Consider the following 23,392-nt stretch of genomic DNA (forward strand, 5'->3'; position numbering starts at 1 on the left):
TCCTTCCCTTCTGTGATGTCAGTTCTCTGCTTAGGGTGCAGGAATGGCTGTGGATGGACGGACATATTCTGTGATATTTTCCGTGTGGATAAAGGAGAAATTTACCATAGAGATCAAATGCTTCTACAATACCCATAGCTCTTTCTAGCTTTAACACAACTAAATGGCCTCTCAGGTATAAAGTGGATATATCTATTAGGCACCACTGCCTGAGCACTCCACCCCATCCTCTAGGAGTCAGTAACTTATTGGAGCAGGATCATGGATGAATTTGGGTGCTTGTTTTGTTTCTATGGAAAATATACCAAGATTAGCCCTCCTGCCAATTAAAGTGTTTGGTCCTGACACACCTATGTCCACTCCTTTATAAAGGGGCCCTGTCTGTGTATAGTTGGCCAAGTACCTCTGTGGTAGCTAGCCACACCATCTCTGTAGGCTGGTCACACCCCTTAAGCATGCGCCTTTATCACTGCATCCCTTGGTGGGCCCTTCATGCTCCAGTCCGACACTGGTTAAGTGTACCACAGTTCACCATATATTGTCATCTATTTGTTGAACTGGGTTTGATTGACATTGTTGCTATATGTACAATAATACTTTTCTGCAAGCCAACCTGTCTGTTTTATTTCAAACTCCAACACTAGTTGCGTTATATTAACTGTATAGTTAATTCTAAAATTTGTAATCATAAACCAAATTTATTGTAATTACAAGAAATCTAATAATACACAAGGAGTGTATCCACGTATTCTTGTTACATAGAGGGAAATAATACAGTAAAATTAATTGTATGGCTCCATAGAATGAGGCATAACATATGTCAGGATACGGAACAGCCACCCTTCTCTTTAAATGGGTTTTTATCTTCTGGTACTCCTTTCAGCAAGGGATCTTCTGTCGCTAAAGATTCAACAAAGGTCTTAATTTCTTGTGCAGATTTAGAAACCTAGAAAGAAATATATATATATTTATATATATAAAAATATATTACAAAATATCACTGTAAAATTAACATGTAAGAGAAAAAATGTCTTTGTGTACAACCAGTGTCTCATGGATATTATTTGGCCCTCATAATTATCCATCAGTGTCTCATGAATGTTAATTGTCTCTCATAATTATCATTAGTGATGTCACTGACCCCTAGTGAGGTGATAAACTAATATTCATGAGAATTTAGCTTAACCGATAAACTGGTTGCTTCCAGTGTGTGGTGACTTTCATTTTTTAAAGTGGTCTTATCATTGTGAATTGACATTTAGGGGCATGTTTACTGTATCAATATTATTTTTACTAAAATAATGTGAAAACGGGTTTATCACCTAAGTGTATAAAAGGGCTTTTGGACGAGAATTCGCAGAATTCTCCTCCAAATACTTAAATTCACATTTTTTTAGTAATCAGATTGCATTTCCCAAACTTGTAATGGGAAATGTGATCTTCCCAAATTTACTAAAATTAAATAGAAAACAAATAACAGAGGGAGCCCTATGATAATAATGCCATCTTCAGATGGCGTTCTATAGCTTCCCTTCCATTTCCACTACTCCAGTTCTGCTCTCAGCCAGAACAGAGCTCAAAACTGACACTTGCAATCAGCCATGTGTGTCTAAATAGACCACAGGCTGATTACTGAAGAAATAAAAAGTTAAAAGAGAAAATAATAAGCTAACAATTATCTGCACACTACTGCAGTCAGGGATCTGTGTCCATCTCCTGTGACCCCAGTCAGCTGATGCTGTGAAACTCTCAGCCGGCATCTCAGTTTAGAGCACTGACCAGCTGACTGAGGTCACATGAAGTTGTCGGACACCGATTCTTGACTGCAGCAGAGTGCAGGTAAGTGTTAGCTTTGTAGGGGAGAAGGATCGTGTGTGATTAGGGCGGACCGAAACCTCCCGTGGAGCAGAAGGGCAAAAGCTCGCTTGATCTTGTTTTTAAGTATGAATACAGACCGTGAAAGCGGGGCCTCACGATCCTTCTGACTTTTTGGGTTTTAAGCAGGAGGTGTCAGAAAAGTTACCTTAGCTGGTATCGCATGCGCAGTCACACTCTCAGGGTAGTTTTTTCAAATACTGTGAGAAGTGCAGAGACTAGATTTGCAGGGATAGAGCTTTCCCACAAGCTCTGTCCCTGCATGTGATATTTGATACATCCTTGTGATGTATTCAAATATCGAAATGTGAATTTGGTAGGGTTTATCACATCCCATACGCACCGGAGAAAATCAGGTTGTGAAAATCTGCCCCTAAATGATTCAAAAATATATTAAAACTACCTGCATACTAATAATTGACACTTGTTCTTCTGTACCAGTGTCATACATATGTGTCTGTATGCATAGAGAGGTATTTAGCAGGAAATGAAGAAGTCTTCAAGGTATGGTTTTTGAAAAATCTGGATTTTGTTTTGTTTTTTTAAATTGATTATAGGCATAGCCAGCATTAAATGCTGATCACTGTTTTCACATTGTCTTCTGAGAGAAGATTGAAGAGGAGCGAGAATTCAGTAACATAGAGGGTTTATTTGAATGTATGTGAGCAGTTTCTTTGAGACCTAGCTGTAAATTTACTACCGTAACCGTTGGTTTTAATGATGGAAACTGACAGGTATAGATGGCGTGTTTGTGTCTAAAAGATGTGTATTTATAATGCATCATGTTATTTGAAAACCAATGGTAATGTTAGTCAGTTTGACATTTCCGATGAAAACAGATGACAAAACCATTGACGAAACCATCCCAAAATAGACCACAATTAGACCAACAGTTTCTGGTGGTTTTCTATAAGGTAAAATATACCACATGCAATTTCTACACACAAACCCCCTATAAACCTGCTCCCACCAGAAGGAAAAAAGAAACCTTGATGTGAAAGAGTAATCTTTGAAAATCGTGAGTTTGGTACGCAATCATTCATAAGAGCAAAGAAACCTTTGTATGACTTCCAGAATTTATCTCTGAGTGAGTGAACGGTACGCAGTACCTCTTACCTTGGGATACACGTGGGGTGAAAGATTTCCTTGTCTAAAGAAACCTTTATATGATTCATTATCGGTTCCTTTTGTCACCTTTTTAGAATTACAGGTAATAAAATCTCTAATTACCTGTAATTCTAAAAATGTGATTTATGGCTTAGAGTTCCAGTGTGGTCTTGTATATATAGGGAAAACGAGTAGAAATTTGAAGACACAATTGGCGGAACACGTCTATAACATTAAAAAAGGCCTTGAAACTCATACAGTGTCCATGCATTTTATAAAATAGAGCACCAGTCTAACCCAAATAAATTCAAATCTTTCTGGGGGATTCAAACCATTAAACCTAATGGAAAAGTAGAGATGTGGAGGTCAGATTGTCCAAATCAGAAATGAAATGGATTTATAAACTGGACACTCTGACCCCAAATGGTTTAAATGGTGAATTCGAACGTAAATGGTTTTTATGAGTTTTTGCTGGTTTTTATATGATATATCTTTTATATTTGTCTCAATTCTTTAGTATTCATTGTTCTTTATACTCCTAGTTTTAACTTTATTTGTGTTTTATTAATTGGTTTTTTATATGTTTTTATTTACATATTTATGGACTTTTATGGACTGTGTCTAAAATGGGACCTAAAAGCTACAGAATTCCTATTTTTTATTCTGGATGGAAGTGGAACACATAGAGCTTCCTGTTTAGGATTAAAAACATGGTGGAACGCATCTCAAATCTTCACTTCCGGTTTCTGGTGGAACGCAATGTGACGGACTTCCGGTTGCGGACGCCTAACGATGACGTCACTTCCGGTTCCGGGCGCCCAATGATAACGTCACTTCCGGTTGCGGACACCACATGATGACGTTATTTCTGCCGGCGCCACGCGGCGGTAATCAGCGGACATTATTGAGACTGATTGGGGGAGTGTCCCTCCTATTAGCTTTGGTATATATATGTGCTATGATAGTGAGTTCACACATGCTTCTGATGAAGGACAGGACGTCCAAAAAGCTTTAAGCATGGTGACTGTTTCAGCATATGGGGATTTGCTGTTATCATCTTTGTTTTGCCTGAAGGAGAAGGGAGAATACTAGGACCCTGTACCTCAATCCCTATTCCATCTGGGAGGGTAATATATAGATGAAATAAGCCCACTGATACCCCAGCCTTTACCATTTATGGTTATATGCGATTTTAAGTTTTTTCAAATGTGAGTGTGATGTAATAAATTAATTTTTTCCAAAAACATTTTTTTGGCTATATTGCACCATGTTTTGTTCTCTTCTTTTCTATATTAATTATTGAGGACCTTTTTGAAGAAGGATTGTATTTGGAGAAAAATCCATATCCTGATGAAAAATTGAGAACATTCATTGATTTATGAACTTGTTTCTGTGATGTAAGGACTCTTTTTACGTTTATTGCGCCATATGAGGTGAAGTTGTTATTTGTTTATGTGATTGTTTTGAGAGTAATGTGAAGAGCTTTCTATTCCCCTCAGGGGCAGCATTTTATGTGTGTTTGCGCTGTCCTTATTATTGTTTATTTTTATATTGCCTTTAGTAAACAAAAAAATCGCCCCAAAAAAACAAAACTGAAGCTTAGTAAATTTACCCCTAATATTTATTATCAGCAACCCCTTAAAAAGGCAAATCTACTCTACAGATAGAATTTCAGTGGTGTCTGGAGTTCTCCTGGGTCATTAAGTGGAGCTCCACATTCAGTTTTAGGAAGAAGAAGGAAAAGTGCATTATGAAAGTTATATTCTTATTTTACAAAATAGAATTTTTAAAAGATCCATTGGCTGTAAATATGATCTATAAGCTTACACAAGTATTTGTCAATCAGCCAAAACACCAATGCAGGTCTGCAGCAGTATCAGAGCGGTTCGGCACTCCTTTGAAATAAAATTGAAAATTAATGAGAAAAAGGAGATTTGCACTGACCTTCCTTTGTTTAATGACACAAAATAAATATAAGGTGTCTTGTATATCTTAAAAAAAATAAAATAAAATTATATATATTATATAGAATCGGAATGAAATACCGGCGGCTGAATAGCAAAGCTGTTATTTAGTATAGTGCAGCAGCCTGAGGACGGGGTTCTTAGCGATCCTGAAACATTGCATGTTATTGCTGTATGCTAATGATATGTACTAATCAAGTACGAAATACAATTATTGAAACAGTAGTGCCATGCGTGGACTCGATTTATTCTGGACCAGTTGGAGGTTTATATAATTTAGCACAGACACACAAAGTTGTACTTCAGCTATTGAGTGCCGGATTATTGAGAGACTATATATATATATATATATATATATATATATATATATATATATATATACAGTCAGGTCCATAAATATTGGGACATTGACAGAATTTTCATATTTTGGCCTCTATTCACCACCACAATGGCTTTGAAATGAAACAAACAAGATGTGATTTAACTGCAGACTTTCAGATTTAATTTGAGGGTAATTACATCCAAATCAGGTGAACGGTGTAGGAATTACAATGGTTTCTATATGTGCCTCCCACTTTTTAAGGGGTCAAAAGTAATGGGACAAACTAAACAATCCTAAATCTAACTTTCACTTTTTAATACTTTGTTGCAAATCCTTTGCAGGCAATTACAGCCTGAAGTCTGGAATGCATAGACATCACCAGACGCTGGGTTTCATCCCTGGTGATGCTCTGCCAGGCCTCTACTGCAAATGTCTTCAGTTCCTGCTTGTTCTTGGGGCATTTTCCCTTCAGTTTTGTCTTCATCAAGTGAAATGCATGCTCAATCGAATTCAGGTCAGGGGATTGACTTGGCCATTGCATAACATTACACTTTTTAGCCTTAAAAAACTCTTTGGTTGCTTTTGCAGTATGCTTCGGGTCATTGTCCATCTGCACTGTGAAGCACCGTCCAATGAGTTCTGAAGCATTTGACTGAATATGAGCATATAATATTGCCCAAAACACTTCAGAATTCATTCTGCTGCTTTTGTCAGCAGTCACATCATCAATAAATACAAGGGAACCAGTTCCATTGGCAGCCATACATGCCCACGTCACGAAACTACCACCACCATGCTTCACTGATGAGGTGGTATGTTTTGGATCATGAGCAGTTCCTTTCCTTCTCTTCTCTTCCCATCACTCTGGTACAAGTTGATATTTGTCTCATCTGTCCATAGGATGTTGTTCCAGAACTGTAATGGCTTTTTTAGATGTTGTTTGGCAAACTCTAATCTGGTCTTCCTGTTTTTGTGGCTCACCAATGGTTTACATCTTGTGGTGAACCCTCTATATTCACTCTTGTGAAGTCTTCTCTTGATTGTTGACTTTGACACATATACATCTACCTCCTGGAGAGTGTTCTTGATTTGGCCAACTGTTGTGAAGGGGTTTTTCTTCACCAGGGATATAATCTTCTGTCATCCACCACAGTTATTTTCCGTGGTCTTCCGGGTCTTTTGGTGTTGCTGAGCTCTCCAGTGTGTTCTTTCTTTTTAAGAATGTTCCAAACAGTTGATTTGGCCACACCTAATGTTTTTGCTATCTCTCTGATGGGTTTGTTTTGATTTTTCAGCCTAATGATGGCTTGCTTCACTGATAGGGACTGCTTTTTGGATCTCATATTGAGAGTTGACAGCAACTGATTCCAAATGCAAATGTCACACCTAGAATCAACTCCAGACCTTTTACCTGCTTAATTGATAATGACATAATGAGGGAATAGCCCACACCTGTCTATGAAATAGCTTTTGAGTTGATAGTCCCATTACTTTTGGCCCCTTAAAAAGCAGGAGGCACATATAGAAACCGTTGCAATTCCAACACCATTCACCTGCTTTGGATGTAATTACCCTCAAATTAAATCTGAAAGTCTGCAGTTAAAGCACATCTAGTTTGTTTCATTTCAAAGCCATTGTGGTGTTGAACAGAGGCCAAAATATGAAAATTCTGTCAATGTCCCAATATTTATGCACCTGACTGTATATATATATATATATATATATATATATATATATATACTATTTGGTGAACCCCGGCACTCATGAATCAAATCAATGTCCTGCTCCGGTGCCTTCCTGGAGGGATAGCACCCTCAATATTTAGAATCAGGTAAACATGCGTCACTCAGAGACTTGTATATCAATAGTGTACAAACCCCTTGCTGGGGTGTCTTTATTCAATGTTTCGGGGATTGGGTCCCCTTCCTCAGGAAACATACATAAGTATATATATATATATATATATATTTACATTACCCAAACATATTAAAAAATATTCTAAAAATTGCAGTTGACAATTAATATCATATATACTGAAATAAAATAACCAGCAATTAACAAAAATGAATAAAATATATATAGACCTATAAAAAAAAAACTTCAAGGACTCCTTGTAAACTATGTAATTTAATCATCCAATGATACAGACACAATAGGACACTTAGTAACTATAAGGAATCAAAACAGGAACTTAGGGCCTGATTCAGAGCCGTTCGCTATTTGTGGTCGTTTGTTCAAAAACAAGGGGTGGCTATTCAAATGATCCGTTCGCAAATTGCAGTCTGTTCCCACCTCTAAGTCTGAACGAGCGAGCAAAACATATGCTCGTTTTTTTTATAAAAACGCCCCCTGGCCGCACGCACCATACGTCATGTCCGCTATTTATTAGATTAATCGAGTACATCGTACAGCGTATGAACTGCTCGCTATTCTTGTGGTTGGTTTTTTCAACCGCTATTTTGCGAGCAGTTCTGAGTTAAAAAAAAACCAAGTGACGTGGTCAATGACGCTGCTGTATTAATTATGCACTCCCTTAAAACGCCCGTTTTGACCTTTAAGCACGCCTGCGTTCGGATCTCCACTCCCCGTTTTCAAGCACCTTCCCCTGTTACCACCCACATACGCCTCATTCTGTCACTCAAAATAGCAGGCCCTCGCTATATTGCGTACCAACGATTTTCGGCCGGACTGACTGGTTCGCGCATGCGTACTAAAAACCGTACGCATGCGCAGATGTGCGAACATCGCTCGGAACGAGCGTACTGCCGCTAGCGAGTGGCTCTGAATGAGGGCCTTAGTTTTATACTGCAGTTCTCCACAGTGTGTCCCCAAAGTCATGAGTTGTGATATATCTTCCAATAGTAAGTGTCACTAGACATTGACAGTATTAATACTTCCAGAAATATATATATATATATATATATATATATGTATATGTAGTACCAGTCAACAGTTTGGCCACACCTTCTCATTCAATGGTTTTTGTTTATTTAAATTATTTTCAACATAGTAGATTAATACTGAAGGCATCAAAACAATGATAGAACACATATGGAATTATGTTGTACACAAAAAGTGTTAAATCAAAATATGTTTTATATTTTAGATTCCTCAAAGTAGCCCCCTTTTGCCTGGATGACAGCTTTGCACCCTCTTGGCACTCTTTCAATCAGCTTCAAGAGGTAGTCTCCTGGAATGGTTTTGAATTAACAGGTGTGCCTTGTCAAAAGTCAATCTGTGGAATTACTTGCCTTCTTAATGTGTTTGAGACCATCAGTTGTGTTGTACAGAGGTAGGGTTAGTAGACAATGGACACCACTATCTGACTACTGTTGTAATCCATATTATGGCACCAACCACTCAACTCAGTAAAAAGAAACAACAGTCCTTCATTACTTTAAGACATGAAGGTCAGTCGATATGTAAAATTTCAACAACTTTGAATGTATCCTCAAAAGTAGTTGCAAAAACCATCAAACACTATGATGAAACTGGCTCTCATGAGGACTGCCCCAGGAAAGAAAGACCAGAGTTACCTCTGCTGCAATGGATAAGTTCATTAGAGTTACCAGCCTCAGACACCGCTACTTAACAGCACCTCAGATTAGAGACCACATAAAGTCTTCACAGAGTTTAAGTACAGTAGCAGACAAATCTCAACATCAACTGTTCAGAGGAGACTGCGTGAATCAGGCCTTCATGGTCATATTGCTGTGAAGAACCACTACTGAGGATGAACAACAAGAAGAAGAGAATTGTTTGGGCCAAGAAACACAAGGAATGGACATTAGACCAGTGCAAATCTGTACTTTGGTCTGATGAGTCCAAATTTGAGATCTTTGGTTCCAAACGCCATGTCTTTGTGAGATGCACAGAAGGTGAGCTGATGGTTTCTGCATGTGTGGTTCCCACTGTGAAGCATGGAGGAGGTGTGATGGTGTGGGGGTGCTTTGCTGGTGACACTGTCGGTGATTTATTCAAAATTCAAGGCACACTTAACCAGCATGGCTACTTGACCAAGAATGAAAGTGATGGAGTGCTGCGTCAGATGACCTGATCTCGAAAATCACCCATTCTAAACCCAATTGAGCAGGTTTGGGATGAGTTGGACCGCAGAGTGCAGGAAAAGTGGCCAACAAGTGGTCAGCAGCTCTGGGAACTCCTTCAAGACTGTTGGAAAACCAATCAAGGAGACTACCTCATGAAGTTGATTGAGAGAATGCCAAGATTGTGCAAAGCTGTCATCCAAGCAAAAGGGGGCTACTTTGAGAAATCTAAAATATAAAACATATTTCGATTTGTTTAACACTTTTTAGTTTACAACATAATTCAATGTGTGTTCTTTCATAGTTTTGAAGTCTTCAGTATTAATCTACTATGTTTGAAAATAATTTAAATAAACAAAAAACATTGAATGAGAAGGTGTGTCCAAACATTGACTGATACTATATGTGTATATATATATATATATATATATATATACACATATAGTAAGTATTAATACTGTCAAAGTCTAGTGACACTTTTACTATTGGAAGATATATCACAACTCATGACTTTGGGGAGACACTGTGGAGAACTGTAGTATAAAACTAAGTTCAAAAATCATTGAATGGGAAGGTGTGTCCAAAGTTTTGAATGGCACTGTATATATATGTATATATATATATAAATATATATATATATATATATATATATGCAAAAGATGTCCGGCACTCAAAAATAAACAAAGAACCAGCCTGCTCTGTTGCTTTTCCCTTGGAATGTGATATAGTAGTGGAGATGTGGATGGCACTCAGAGTCTGAACAGCAATAATAAAGCACTTAATGCAGTCTAATGTAAAGCCAACATTTCAGGGTGATTATCCCTTTTATCAAGACATGTCTTGATTAAAGGGATGATCACCCTGAAACGTTGGCTTTATATTAGACTGTGTTAAGTGCTTTATTATTGCTGTTCAGACTCTGAGTGCCATCCACATCTTCACTGCTATATATACATATATATATATATATACTGATGGAAACTAATTCCTGCTTTCCTGATATAAAAATTATGACTCTGTTGCTGTGAGAATAGACAATACAACCCCACCTGTCAGCAAGTATGCTGGGGCTTCCAATCCCATGTTGAGAGGTCCAAGGTTTAGCTATTACAGGTAAATTCCAACCCAAAGTTGATCGGTACCTAATAAGCGGTTCACTGCAATATTAACGACTTATGCGGTCGGTAATTAATGTGTTAGGAGTCCAAATACTGTACGATTTTATGAGAGAGAGTCTGACTGTGGATGAGGCAGTTACTGAGATTCCAACATTCAATATAGATAAAAAGATGACTTATGATGGAAATAATTTTAGAAAGGTCTCTCAGTTTTGCTCCTTGCAGTTTAAAAGTTCATAGATAGACACCTTCTATAAACTGACTATGTTATGCATAGAGGAGAGCAAAAATGGAAAATATAGGCATAATCTAATCCCAGTAGAGAGGAAAGCCATGAGGGAGCCTGTGAATGATCCCACATTGACCTTCAAGCAAGCTGATAATGGAGGGGGGGGGGGTTTATCCAAGACATTACAGATTATGTCAAGGAAGCAGACCGCCATCTAATGGACAAAGAGACATATCAATAAAAATCCAGCAGAACAATATTAGCAGGAACTTAACATTTTACTAGATAAAACTTTACATGATAACATCAACTCTAAGAAGAAATATCAATTCTTAATCCCAAAACATTAGATTATACCCACATATTATCACCTCCCATATATTCGCAAATCAGTTAAACCTTCCCCGGGTGATCCTATTATTTCAGGTGTAGGTTCCCTCACAAGCAATCTATCACATTTTGTGGATTTTTATTTACAATTTACAATCACACACTGCCTCTCTTAAGATGCATATAAAGGATGTGGCTCTCTTTTTAGAGAATCTTTAGGGGATTAAATAGAAAGACGCTTATTATTTTTTTAACCAGTGATGTGAAAGCACTCTATTTTAATCTCCCTTATGAAAAAGGTATCCATGCTATCTATATTATAAGCGAGAAAGTGTGTCAATCTGTCTGTCTGTCTATCCATCTGTTTGTCCTTTATGCACAGCTAGAGTTTTGGACCTAGCTCCACCAAATTGGCATGGTGGTGTAGTTTGACCAAGATTAGATATTTGCCTAGGTTTGAACTTCGTCAGAGCCACACCCTGTCACACAATCCCTAAAAATAAGGACACTCTTAAATTACAAAGGTACCAGGGCTGACTCCAGTTGAAATTGGCAGTCTGCCAAAACCTGTGAGAGAGCTACAAAAGTATACTTTTAACTCAGTTTGAACAAACTTGATGACTCATTCAAGTTCATATTAAATCCAGAGCCTCTGTGTTTGCATGCAAGATTGTGTAACTAGAACTTTATAGGCCACATAGCCAGATCTTAAAAGGGCCCCCCAGAGGTAAAAAAACACATACATTTGCCCCCACATAGAGATCATTCAAGTTATGCCACACAGACCCCATTCAGGTAATGCCACACTTTGCCCATTCATGTTATGCCACACAGTAGTACCCCTTATATACATTATGCCATGCAGTAGTAGTGCCCCTTATATGCCACACAGTAATGTCCCTTATACCACACAATAATACCCCTTACACATTATGCCACACAGTAATTCCCTTTACAGATTATGCCACATAGTAGTTGTGCCCAATATAACAGCTTATTCCAAACAATAGTAGTGTCCCTTATACATTATGCCCCCCAACAACTCACCTCCACATGTGTCTCCAGCAGCCTCTCGTCTCCCCTGTGTGCCATCAACAGCCAGCAGGTGTGGATTTGGGGCCAGATGCCAGCTGATTACAGCTGGCACACCAGCAGGCAGCGGCAAACATGAACAGACAGCAGTGGCACAATTTGAATCTGTTACCAGTCGCAAGCTAATCGGAGATCACAGACTAGCAGCCAATCAGGAGCTGCTACTGCTGATTGGCTGCTGGTCCATAAGCTCTGATTGCCTCATGACCGGCAGTGCTGTCACTCCATGGCTGCCTGCCAGTGAGCCAGCTGTAATCAGCTGGTGGGCCGCACCAAATCAACATCACTGACACCTGGTCCCCCTTGATGGCTCTGACTGTACCGTCCCACCTTGAGTGCTTGCCTGGGTGCAGGGGGAGTGACAGGCCATAGAGGCAGCTCAGGCACCATAGCCGCTAGATCCCTTGCACCCGTGGTAGTTATGCCCCTATTTACAGGCATGGTGGCCAACAGTGAGGTTCTTTTCAGTATCAATGGAATGGAGTTATAGGTAAGGACAATGTAAACAAATAAAGGCTGCAGTGCAGGGTCCAGTATTCAACCCAGGCAATGTCAGGTCTCAAAGCTTGTAGAGAATATTCCTAGGAATGATATTAGTACTACAGAGAGACAGCATAAGTTTCTTAATAATTCTATGTTGTTTATTCTTTCAGAAATTTATTTTTATGTTTAATAACACATTTTTTTCTCCAAATCCTTGGGACGGTCATGGTGACATGATTTGCGCCCAGTTTTGCCAACCTATACATGGGTGCCTATGAGGAGCAACATGTTTGGAACAGTGAACTTGGTTCAAAGATTGTTTACTATGACCATTTGATTTATGATCTATTCTCTATTTTGGATGGTGATGAGCACATTATTTCACATTTTGTTACACTTAACACTAATCAATATAATTTACTAGTTGCTTTGATCAATCTAGAATGACCTTTCTGGATATAGACTTATTGGTAGAAAACAGGGGAATTGTGACCCAGACTTATAGAAAGGAGGTGGATTCTTATAAATATCTTTTATATCTTACAATAGTTGCCATTTTAAACCATGGTTGGATAATATCCCTTCAGGACAATTGCATGAGCTTTGGAGGAATTGCTCCAGGGATGTTGATTTTGAGATGCAGGCTTGGGAAATGCTTGAGGCCTTTAGGGATAGAAATTATCCATCCACTTTACTTAAGGTAGCTTTGACTAAGACTAGATTACTGAAACAAGAAGATCCATTTAAGCAGAAAAAAACTGTAGGAAATATGACTGAAGAATCTAATATTCCATCACAAGTTAAAATTAAGATGAATTATGCCCCAAAGTTTATTTCCAGATATAATAGGGCAACTCCTAAGATCAAAATGATTGTTAATAACAAATGATCCCATGCTTGTATCTGATAGTTTATCATTAATTGATCCTTGTAATAATCTAACTATTATTTTCAAGAAGACCGAAAGTCTCAAAATAATCTTAGCCTCAAACCATTTTAAAAATTCTAGAAGTACACCTGAGATGTTGATGGATTTGTAGTTTAAACCACAACCCAAAGGTTGCTATAAATGTGGAACCACTAGATGTATAACTTGTCCCTATGTCTATTTAAAATAAAAGCTTATGGAATGAAATTTACTGAATTGCTTATTCATTTGTTAAAAATGGATCACATGATTAGTCCTTTTAGTAAGCAATGATATATACACTATGTGGTCTATATTTGATTTTTATATGCATAGCATTTTTTGAAGGAGTCTAGTATGTATATATATTTTTTTCTTCGTATATGTATATGTTTTTTATATATGTATAATTCTATATTTTTATGTTTTATTTAACTTTACATTGTATTTTCAGTTTATATATAAAGACTTTTTTCTTTGAGACTTATAGAAAAATATGGTATGTATGATGGTTTTTCATATGTTAGAATGTCTGATGGGTAAATTTACTAAGATTCAAGTTTGGTCGAGATGACAATCTTGGGTGAGTTTAGGCATGTTTTTCATCTTGCAAATTTACTAAAGGCAAACTCGGGTGAGTTTGGGAGAGAGTTCTTTAATCTCACTTGTAAAACTCAAACTCGAATCTTCTCACCATCGGGCAAACTCGGAAGTACATTTCATGATAAAGATGTAGTTTGCAAATTTACAAAGATTCGAGATTTCAATCTTGGGTGAGATTAGAGCAAACTTGCAGAGAAATTGGTTTCAAACACTCACTCTCCTGAGCTGCGAGTTTGCCAGAAACAAAAACAGATCATTGTGATTTATGCATGTTTCTGCATGTGTAGATAATGTATAGAGTTTTTATTTTTTTTTTTAAAAATGACGTAGGGTCCCCACCCAAAAGCCATAACCAGCCCCAGACTGGTCAGCCAGTCCTGGTTCCAAAATTTACAGGGAACAAAACGAGTAGGGTTCCCCCATAATTTGGGAACCAGCACCTGGCTGCAGGGCCAGTGCTGGTTTTAAATATAGGGGGAAAAAATGAGTAGGGGTCCCCCTATATTTAAAACCAGCACTGGACCCAAACCGACCGGGGTGTAATGCCACAGCCAGGAGACCCTATTACCGGGCTTCCATGGCCAAAGAATTCTCACCCCAAGCCGGTCAGGCCAAGCCGGGGATCTCAGGGGAGGGGGGACCCCCCAAAAAAGAGGTCCCCCCTCTCCTGAAACCTCAGGCATGTTCTGAAGCCCAGGGCTTTTCCCCGCACTCCTGGTCTGTGGGTATGGGGGCTAATAAAGTATAAAATAGTAGAAAACTATTGTATTTTACAGTGGAACTACAGCTGCCAGCATGCCTGCCCTTTTGCTCTTGTGGAACTACAAGTGCCAGCAGGCGGCCGGCACCTGTACCCCCACTGTAAAATAAACAGTTAAAAAACCACAGTACACACACCGTACCTAGCAATACTTTAATACATACACCTAACTCACTCACACATACTTACCTGTACCAGCTGGTCTGTCCTCTTCTTCATGTAGATTCCACGGATGTACCTTGAAAAATGATCCCATACTCACCTCAATCCTGGCGCTGATCTCTGTAGCATCCACGTTCTTGGCAAAAAAAGAAAACGACTGATGTGAACCATATGAACAGGTGCAAGTATATGTTGTCACATATACTTGCACTTCACAAAATTACAGATAACTGGAACAAACAAGTGTGGGACCTGTTGCAGTGGCGGAACTGCCGGAGACAATGGAGGCAGTTGCCGTCGGGCTCCAGGTTTGAAGGGGGCAAATCCTCCATTGTCCCCTGTTCCATGACTTCCTGTAATAGAGGAGCCGCCGAGCTGATTGCCAATCAGCAGCATCAGCGGAGCCCCTCCACCGCGACCTGGACCCTCTGCAGCGTGACCTGGACCCTCTGCTCGTGTCGCGGACATCACATAACATGTGACCGCGACCCTGAGCCTGCCTGCTGAGTGGGAGCTTGGAGATGCTGACAGGGCGGCTGGGCGAACATGCTGAGTACGGCTGTCACACACTGTGGGGAGTGCACAGCAGTCGGGAGAGCAGCCAGCGGTCGGGACTGGGAAAGCAGCCAGCACAAAAGCAGGGGCAGTGTTGTCCGCGGACAGGTACCAGTGCTTTGATTCACCCTGAGCGGCAGGAGACCCTGGCTATAGATGTCCCAGCCAAGGTAACAGGTAAGAAGAATAACAAAGTGAGGGGAAATTGCATGTGCGGGGGAGTGTATCATGGTGGCCAAGAGAGAAAACAGAGGGGGGGGGAGAGAAAGGAAAGTTTAGAAAAGGAAAACTAGTAGAAGGGGGCACAGATAGAGGCACAAGGGGGCATAGAGATGCAAAAGGTACAAAGGGCCAAGACAGACAGAAGGAGTGCAGATTGAGGCACAGAAAGGTAGGAAGGGGGAACTGAGAGTCAGAATGGGGAACAAGTTTGTAGGCTTGCCATATCATCCCTTTATCTCAGAATACATGCGGATTACACAGGTCCTGTGGCCAGGGGCGTATCTATAATGGTGCAGGGTGTGCGGGGAACATGGGCCCCTAGGTCCAGGGGGGCCCCACACCGCACACCCTGCACCCATAGTATTACTTACCCCCCTGGAGTCCCAGGGGGTTAAGTAATACGACGACTGGAAAATGGCCGCCGTGGACATTTTCCCATCGTTTGCGCATGCGCAGTATGGGAAAATGGCCGTCGCTGCCATTTTCCCCGGTGACCTGCGCATACTCTATAGACTCTGGGCACACTCTAGTGCCCAGAGTCTATAATTCCGGCACTGGCTGCGCACAGCTCAGTGCACTGCCGGCCTCCGGACAGAGAGGAGGGGGCCTGTGTCGGAGACTGCACATGGGCCCCCTCCTCTCTAGAAACACCCCTGTCTGTGGCTGATGAAAACCAGGTGATATGCGGACTTGAAGTCAGCCAGCCACAGAACCTGTGTAATTCATGTGTGTCCTGAAGGGATGATCTGGCGAGCCTACACATATAGAGGCACGGACAGACAGAAGGGGGTACAGGTAAAAGGAAATGTGTAGGTAACACAAAATTACTTGTTGTAGACAGAACACTCAACTGTTTTGTTTTCAAATAAAAAATGGCGCAGAGGCGGTTTCTGGGTGGAAATATACCAACAGGCAGCAGCAACAAAGGTATTCTCCCTGTGCATATCCTGCAAATTTACTTTAGCAAATAGGAACATTCTATTGTAGTGTGTTTGTGTGCCTGTGCATGTTCATGCGCGTGTATAGATTGATATACATCACATTTATTTGCCTTTTTTTTTCTTTGGGGAGGGCGGTGGCAAATTAGAACTTGCATCCAGGCGACTGGGATGAACTTACGCCACTGACCTGTTGACTGTTTTGGGAATTTAGTTACCAGCTGCATAAGGTGCTAATATTGCAGTGATCCCCTTATTAGGTACTGCACAACCTTAGATTGGAAGCCCCGGTATTTACCGGTATTTACTGGCCGTATGAGGAGCTAAACTGGCCGCTTAAGGAGCTAAACTTTGGACCCAGGGGCATTTCTATAATGGGTGCAGGATGTGCAGGGCGCATGGGCCCCTGGGTCCAGGGGGGCCCAGCACACCCTGCACCCATAGTATTACTTACCTCTCCAGAGTCCCACATCGGTGCGGGTGTCCGGCGCTGCAAAACAGCTGGAAAATGGCCACCGTGGCCATTTTACCATCGTTTGCACATGCACAATACAGGGAAAATGGCCGCTGTGGCCATTTTCCCGGTGACCTGCGCATACTGTATAGACTCTGGGTGCACTATAGTGCCCAAAGTCTATAAATCCGGCACTGGCCGTGCAGGGCTCAATGCGCTGCCGGCCGCCAGACAGAGAGAAGGGGGCCCGTGTCGGAGACTGCACACGGGCCCCATCCTCTCTATAAACGCCCCTGCTTGGACCGCTCAACCTGGGATTGGAAGCTGGAGTATGCCTGCTGACAGGCGAGGCTGCATTGTCTACTCTCACAGCAACAGAGCCATTAATTTTATATCAGGAAAGCAGGTAAGCTGGAATTAGTTTCCATCAGTATATTGATGCATACACACGGGACGACCGTCAGTGATAACTATATCGCTGAACGATCTCCCAGGTGTGCTGGATGATCGATATCGATCATCCAGCACACCACCAACCCACCAACGATAGCCAATGACCCACGATCAACGATAGCGGGTCCCTATAGTAACCTGGTCGATATCGACCAGGTCGGCTGCATGCACGGGCAATGCACGGTATCGTTATCGGCCATGCCTGCCCACGCATTGCAGGTCGTTAGTGGGTTGGAGGCACCGAAAAATGCACGACATGAACGATAATGATATGATCGATATTGTTCATATTGTGCATTTTAATAGAACCATGTGTACGCACTTTATATCTTTTTTATGGAAGTATTAATAATGTCAATATCCAGTGACACTTTTATTAATGGAGCATATATCACAACTCATGACTTTGGGGACACACTGTGGAGAACTGCCGTATAAAACTAAGGAGCTCATGTAGACCCGCTCGCTAAGATGCATACTCTCGCTGCTGCCGATGGTATGCAGTGTGTATGCATTGTGCACATGCATCGCAGTGTGCATTTGCATACCTTAGCGAAAGTTCACAATGCATTCGCTCGCTGCGCATAGACAGCCCAGCAGAGTCAGTGACAGGGAAAGCCTTTTGTAGGTGGTAACAGGGGCTGGCCATTAAAAACGGGGGAGTGGAGGTGCAAACGCAGGCGTGCCTGAGCATCTCAACAGCGTTTAGAGGTGTGCATAATTAAAAGACAGCATCATAGTACCCATCATCTGGCTTGTTTTTATACTGAAGTGCTCACAGTGCTTGAGGCAGGGTATGGTCAACCTCAAGTGCTGCGATAGCATGCGATGTTACCCGATGTACTGATGGTTGCATACACTTCCTGGACATGACGTGCACAAGTGGGCGTCTTAAAACAGTCTGGTGGGTGTCTGCATACACTATGTGATCGCTTTCTAAGAAATACTGGGCATGTTAATGGATTGCTGTGCAGTATCACTGTCTATGCAATTTGCATACGCATCGTGCGAGCGATCGCATCTAGCGAGGGGCTCTGAATCAGGCCCTAAGTTCCTGTTTTGACACATTATAGTTACTGTGTCCTATTATGGCTAATTGTACCATTGGATTATTAAATTACACAATTTATAAGGAGCTCTTGAAGTCTTTTTATAGGTTTATATAATTATTGTATTCATATTTGTTAACTGCTGATAATTATATTTCAGTGTATCTGATATTGATTTTATACTGCAATTTTTATTTAAGATACCAGGCTCCTTATATTTACTTTGTGTTATTACACAAAGGTAGGTCTCCCTTTTTTTATTTATTTTTATTTTAGCACCTTCCCATCAATTCAGATAAATAGATATCAGTGTCTCTGTGACTGCTTTACGAATCCACCTTAGCACTAAGGAAATATATATGCAATTATGTCCATTTGTAATTTTACCATACTAGACTCGATGATGAGTTTTATGCATATTATAAGTAATTTACATTAATGGAATTTACATAAAAAAGCAGCACAGAAAAACTGCATATTAGCAATCATATGTATCACAAGATGCATTGAGCTCTGCACCAGCAGCATATTTGTCCATTTTACTTCAGTTATATGTATAATTAACAAGTAACAAAAGAAAAAAAAATAGACGCACCATTGGATCGATGGTCGCAGTGTTCAGCCAGTCTGCATAAGCCAAAGCTTACTCAGACTGGCCATCGGAAGTGGTCACTTGGGTCCAGGAAGTCTGCTTCCAATGACACTCCTATTTTGGACATGCCTCCATTTTGGAGAACAGTCCCATCTCTGCCCCCCATATGCCATAGCATGTCAATCATACTGCGGCAAACGGGGGACTGCAAACGATAACACAGGACCCGTTCTGTACATGCATAAATCAGGTCCTGCGTGTTAGCCAGTGGCGGGCTGGGCCGGGGGGCAGGGTGCCATCTGCCCCCCGGGCCGGTACAATACTAGTGTGTCAGGGCCGGCATGCACTGACAGGCAGGCAGAGGATGCGATGCTACGGCTCCCGTGCTGCTGCCCAGAGACAGAGAGCCGATTCAAGAAACAGGGGCTAACACAAAATGGCTGCCCCATAACAGGCTACAAAAAGATGGCCGCTGTCGACCAATGGGCAGCCAGGTTTCCCTACCCACAATTCCTAGAGGCTGGAGAATGAAAAAATGAAAAAGGGGGCGTGGCCTATCGGGGAGTGGGAAGAGCCTAAAGAGGAGCTGAATGATAAAATAAATGTTTTTATCACACCCATGGAGGAGAGAGGGCAGAGATAAGGAGTGCTTGCTTCTTGTCTTCTACACCCACACCAGGTAAGAGAAGGGTGTCACAGTGGCATAAACTTTGTGTTGTTTTGTTATTTAAAATGTGTGTGCTGACTAAGTGTGACTGTGTGTGTGTGTGCTGATTAAGTGTGACTGTGTGTGTGTGCTGACTAAGTGACTGTGTGCGTGTGTATGTGCTGACTAAGTGTGACTGTATATGTGTGCTAAGTGTGACTGTGTGCTGACTAAGTGTGACTGTGTGCTGACTAAGTGTGACTGTGTGTGTGTGTGTGTGTGCTGACTAAGTGTGACTGTATGTGTGCTGACTAAGTGTGACTGTGTGTGCTGACTAAGTGTGACTGTATGTGTGCTGACTGTGACTGTGTGTGTGCTGACTAAGTGTGACTGTGTGTGTGTGCTGACTAAGTGTGACTGTATGTGTGCTGACTAAGTGTGACTGTGTGCGTGCTAAGTGTGACTGTGTGTGAGCTAAGTGTGACTGTGTGTGTGCTGACTAAGTGTGACTGTGTGTGTGCGTGTGCTGACTAAGGGTCTCATACAGACCGGCTCACAAGCGGGTCAATGTTGTGCCCTGTGCACGTGCAGCACCCGCACTGCGCATGCGCAAGCCCCAGAGAGAGAGAGAAATTCTCTCGCTCCGGGGCTCGCTACAAACGGGGCAGCTGTCGATGGTGATCGACAGCTCGCCCCGTTTTGTAGGCGAGCCGGGTGGGGTGGCTGGCCAAACGGAGGCATTTCCATGTGAACGCCTGCTGTTTGGGGGTGGCCCCACTGACATCACGAGTAATGTCAGTGGAGAGCTCCAGGCTCTGTTAGAGCCGAAAGCTCTCTGTGGCTTGCGACAGACGAGACCCTACCTCAAGGGTCTCATCGCAAGCCCCGATGGTCGCGACGGGCTCGACCATCGGGACCATCTCCTGGTCACTCGCTAAAGCTGTGGGTGGTAACCCACAGCTTAGTGAACGCCCAGGAGGCCGTCGAAAAAGAAAATGCGGCTGTCCTCATTCAGAGCGAGCGCTTGCTTTTTGCGAGCGGCTCTGAATGAAGTCCTAAGTGTGACTGTATGTATGCGTGTGTGCTGACTAAGTGTGACTGTGTGCTGACTAAGGGCCTGATTCAGAGCCGGACGCTCTGACCAGAGTGCTCGCTCTGAATCAGGGCCCTCCTCCATTAAAATGGAGCATCCTCCTGGACGCTCGTATAGCTGTGGGTGACCACCCACAGCATATACGAGCGTCCAAAAAGATGGTCGCGATGGTCTTGACCATTGCGACCATCGGACTTGTGACGGAAACCCTGCGGTAGGGTTTCCCAGCCACAAGCCCTGGAGTGATTTTGGCTCTATCAGAGCCAAAATCACTCCCACTGACATCACTAGTGATGTCAGTGGGGCCGGCTTCAGACGGTAGGCGTTCCCATGGGAACGCCTCCGTCTGGCAGGCACGCCCCCGGCACGCCCACCAAAGGGGGCGTGCTGTCAGTCACCATCGACAGCACGCCCCCTTTGGTGCGAGACCCAGAGCGACAGCTTGGCTGTCGCAGTCCGGGTCTCGCGCATGCGCACGACGGAGCTCCCTCCGTAGTGCGCATGCGCAGTGGGGAACATCGACCCACTTGCGAGCGTACTGCCACTTGCGAGTGGGTCTGAATGACCCCCTAAGCGTGACTGTGTGTGTGTGTGCTAAGTGTGACTGTGTGTGTTGATTGAGTGTGTGCGATTGTGTGTGTATATATATATATATATATATATATATATATATAATCTGTGCGTGGTCAAAGTAGACATTTTGAAGTGGGGGTATGGAAATATCAGGGGGGCTTTATAGGCCGGCCCAAATCCTGAGGCCCTGATATTTCCATACCCCCACGTCCTCTTAAACACCGCACACATTCCCTCACAGTCACTGCACACCACAAACCATAGCTCATAGCATACTTCACACCACAGCACACTGCCCACCTCACCCTGCTCTGCTCTGGTGAACGTGGTCGCTGCGCTCCCTTCCTGGGCCCTTCCCCAATCTTTCTCCTTGGTGGTACTGGCATTTTGAATTCAGCGCCGGCTGTGAGCAAATGACAGCTAGCGGACTGTCAGCCAATTGGGTGGCCACATGGCCGCTCCTGATTGGCTGCCGGTCCATTAGCCGTGATTGGCTCGCGGCCGGAGCCAAATTTAAACATGCAGCTGCTTGGTGACCGGCGCTGAGACAGTGATAGTCCCAGCCCCGGCCTCCCCTGATTGGCTGCTGCTCCGCAAGTCATGATTGATTCGTTGTCGGAGATAAATTTAAACAAGCAGAGAGCAGCCGCTTGTTGACCAGCACTGGGACAGTCAATTGGGTGCCAGTGCCAGACGGGTGCCGAAGTGAAGTGACGGCATGACATACCATTTCATACCCGCACACTGCAAGCAATGTATATAAATTTATTTTTTTTTGACAGAAGGTGAAAAACAAGCACCTTATAGTGTAATATATTCAATGTCATTGAAGTAAATAAAGGTAATTATAATGTGTAACATATAGGTTAAAAAATCAGGCATGTAGTAGTTTACTGTGGTACACACCCCCAACATTACTGTCATGCCCGTTTTTAAAATTGCACTCACCGGTAGAAAAGCAGGGCCACTTGCTGGTTTGCCCCCCAGGCTGAAAGTTGCCAGCCAGCCCCTGGTGTTAGCAGAGGTATTAATTACCAGATCAAATCTTCTTTCTTATATACTGTCAGCAGGCACACACTGGCACACTCTGTTGTGGCAAAACTATTTATAATAGTAACCTGGTTTGGTTTAACAGCATACAGACATGACAGGTATACATATGAACAACAGCATTACATCAGCATCTTCACATTCCTTAACAACAACAACCAAGTACATAACTGTATACAGAGTGATAACACACTAACAACATTTCGTAACAGCGCTACATGCTGTCCTTCCAGTGTATTCACTCAAGCACTTAAGGTTAAAGCAGGCCACACACTAGACCAACTTTCATCCAACCATCCAACTTGTTGATTGGTTGGAATGAAAACCTGGTACCGTATGGGAGTAAATGACAATCATCAATTTGCTCCTAAATGCCAGAAAACAGATGAAAATGGTCGTTAGACAAGTTTGTTAAATGTTTGAACTAAACAATTTATTCAAACAGCACTTTTTGTCCATTTACCAGCGTTTGGGAGCAAATTGCTGATTGTCATTTACTCTCATACCTTACCAGATTTTCATTCCAACCAATCAACTAGTTGGCTGGTTGGATGCAAGTTGGTCTAGTGTGTGGCCAGCTTAAGTCTGTTGTAATATCTCAACACCACTTCTCAACAGGCTAGAGCTGGCCACACACTAGACCAACTTACATCCAACCAGCCAACTAGTTGATTGGTTGGAATGAAAATCTGGTAAGGAATGCAATCAGCAATTTGCTCCCAAACGCTGGAAAATGGACCAAAACTGTTGTTTGAACAAATGGTTTAGA

General features: G+C 42.1%; 1 protein-coding gene across 1 annotated transcript in view; it reads right to left on the reverse strand.

Annotated features, from left to right (window-relative positions):
- Positions 1–678: 678 nt before the first annotated feature.
- The window catches only part of GNGT2 (G protein subunit gamma transducin 2), a 40,729-nt gene continuing 18,015 nt past the window's right edge, over positions 679–23,392 (reverse strand). The window contains exon 2 of the mRNA XM_088443552.1: positions 679–946. Coding sequence (XP_088299678.1) covers positions 821–946 — 126 coding nt within the window. The 3' untranslated portion in view covers positions 679–820. The remainder of the gene's footprint in view (positions 947–23,392) is intronic.

Source organism: Taudactylus pleione, unplaced genomic scaffold (assembly GCF_031769625.1).
Source record: "Taudactylus pleione unplaced genomic scaffold, aTauple2 ptg000331l, whole genome shotgun sequence".
In the NCBI taxonomy this organism is placed as follows: Eukaryota; Metazoa; Chordata; class Amphibia; order Anura; family Myobatrachidae; genus Taudactylus; species Taudactylus pleione.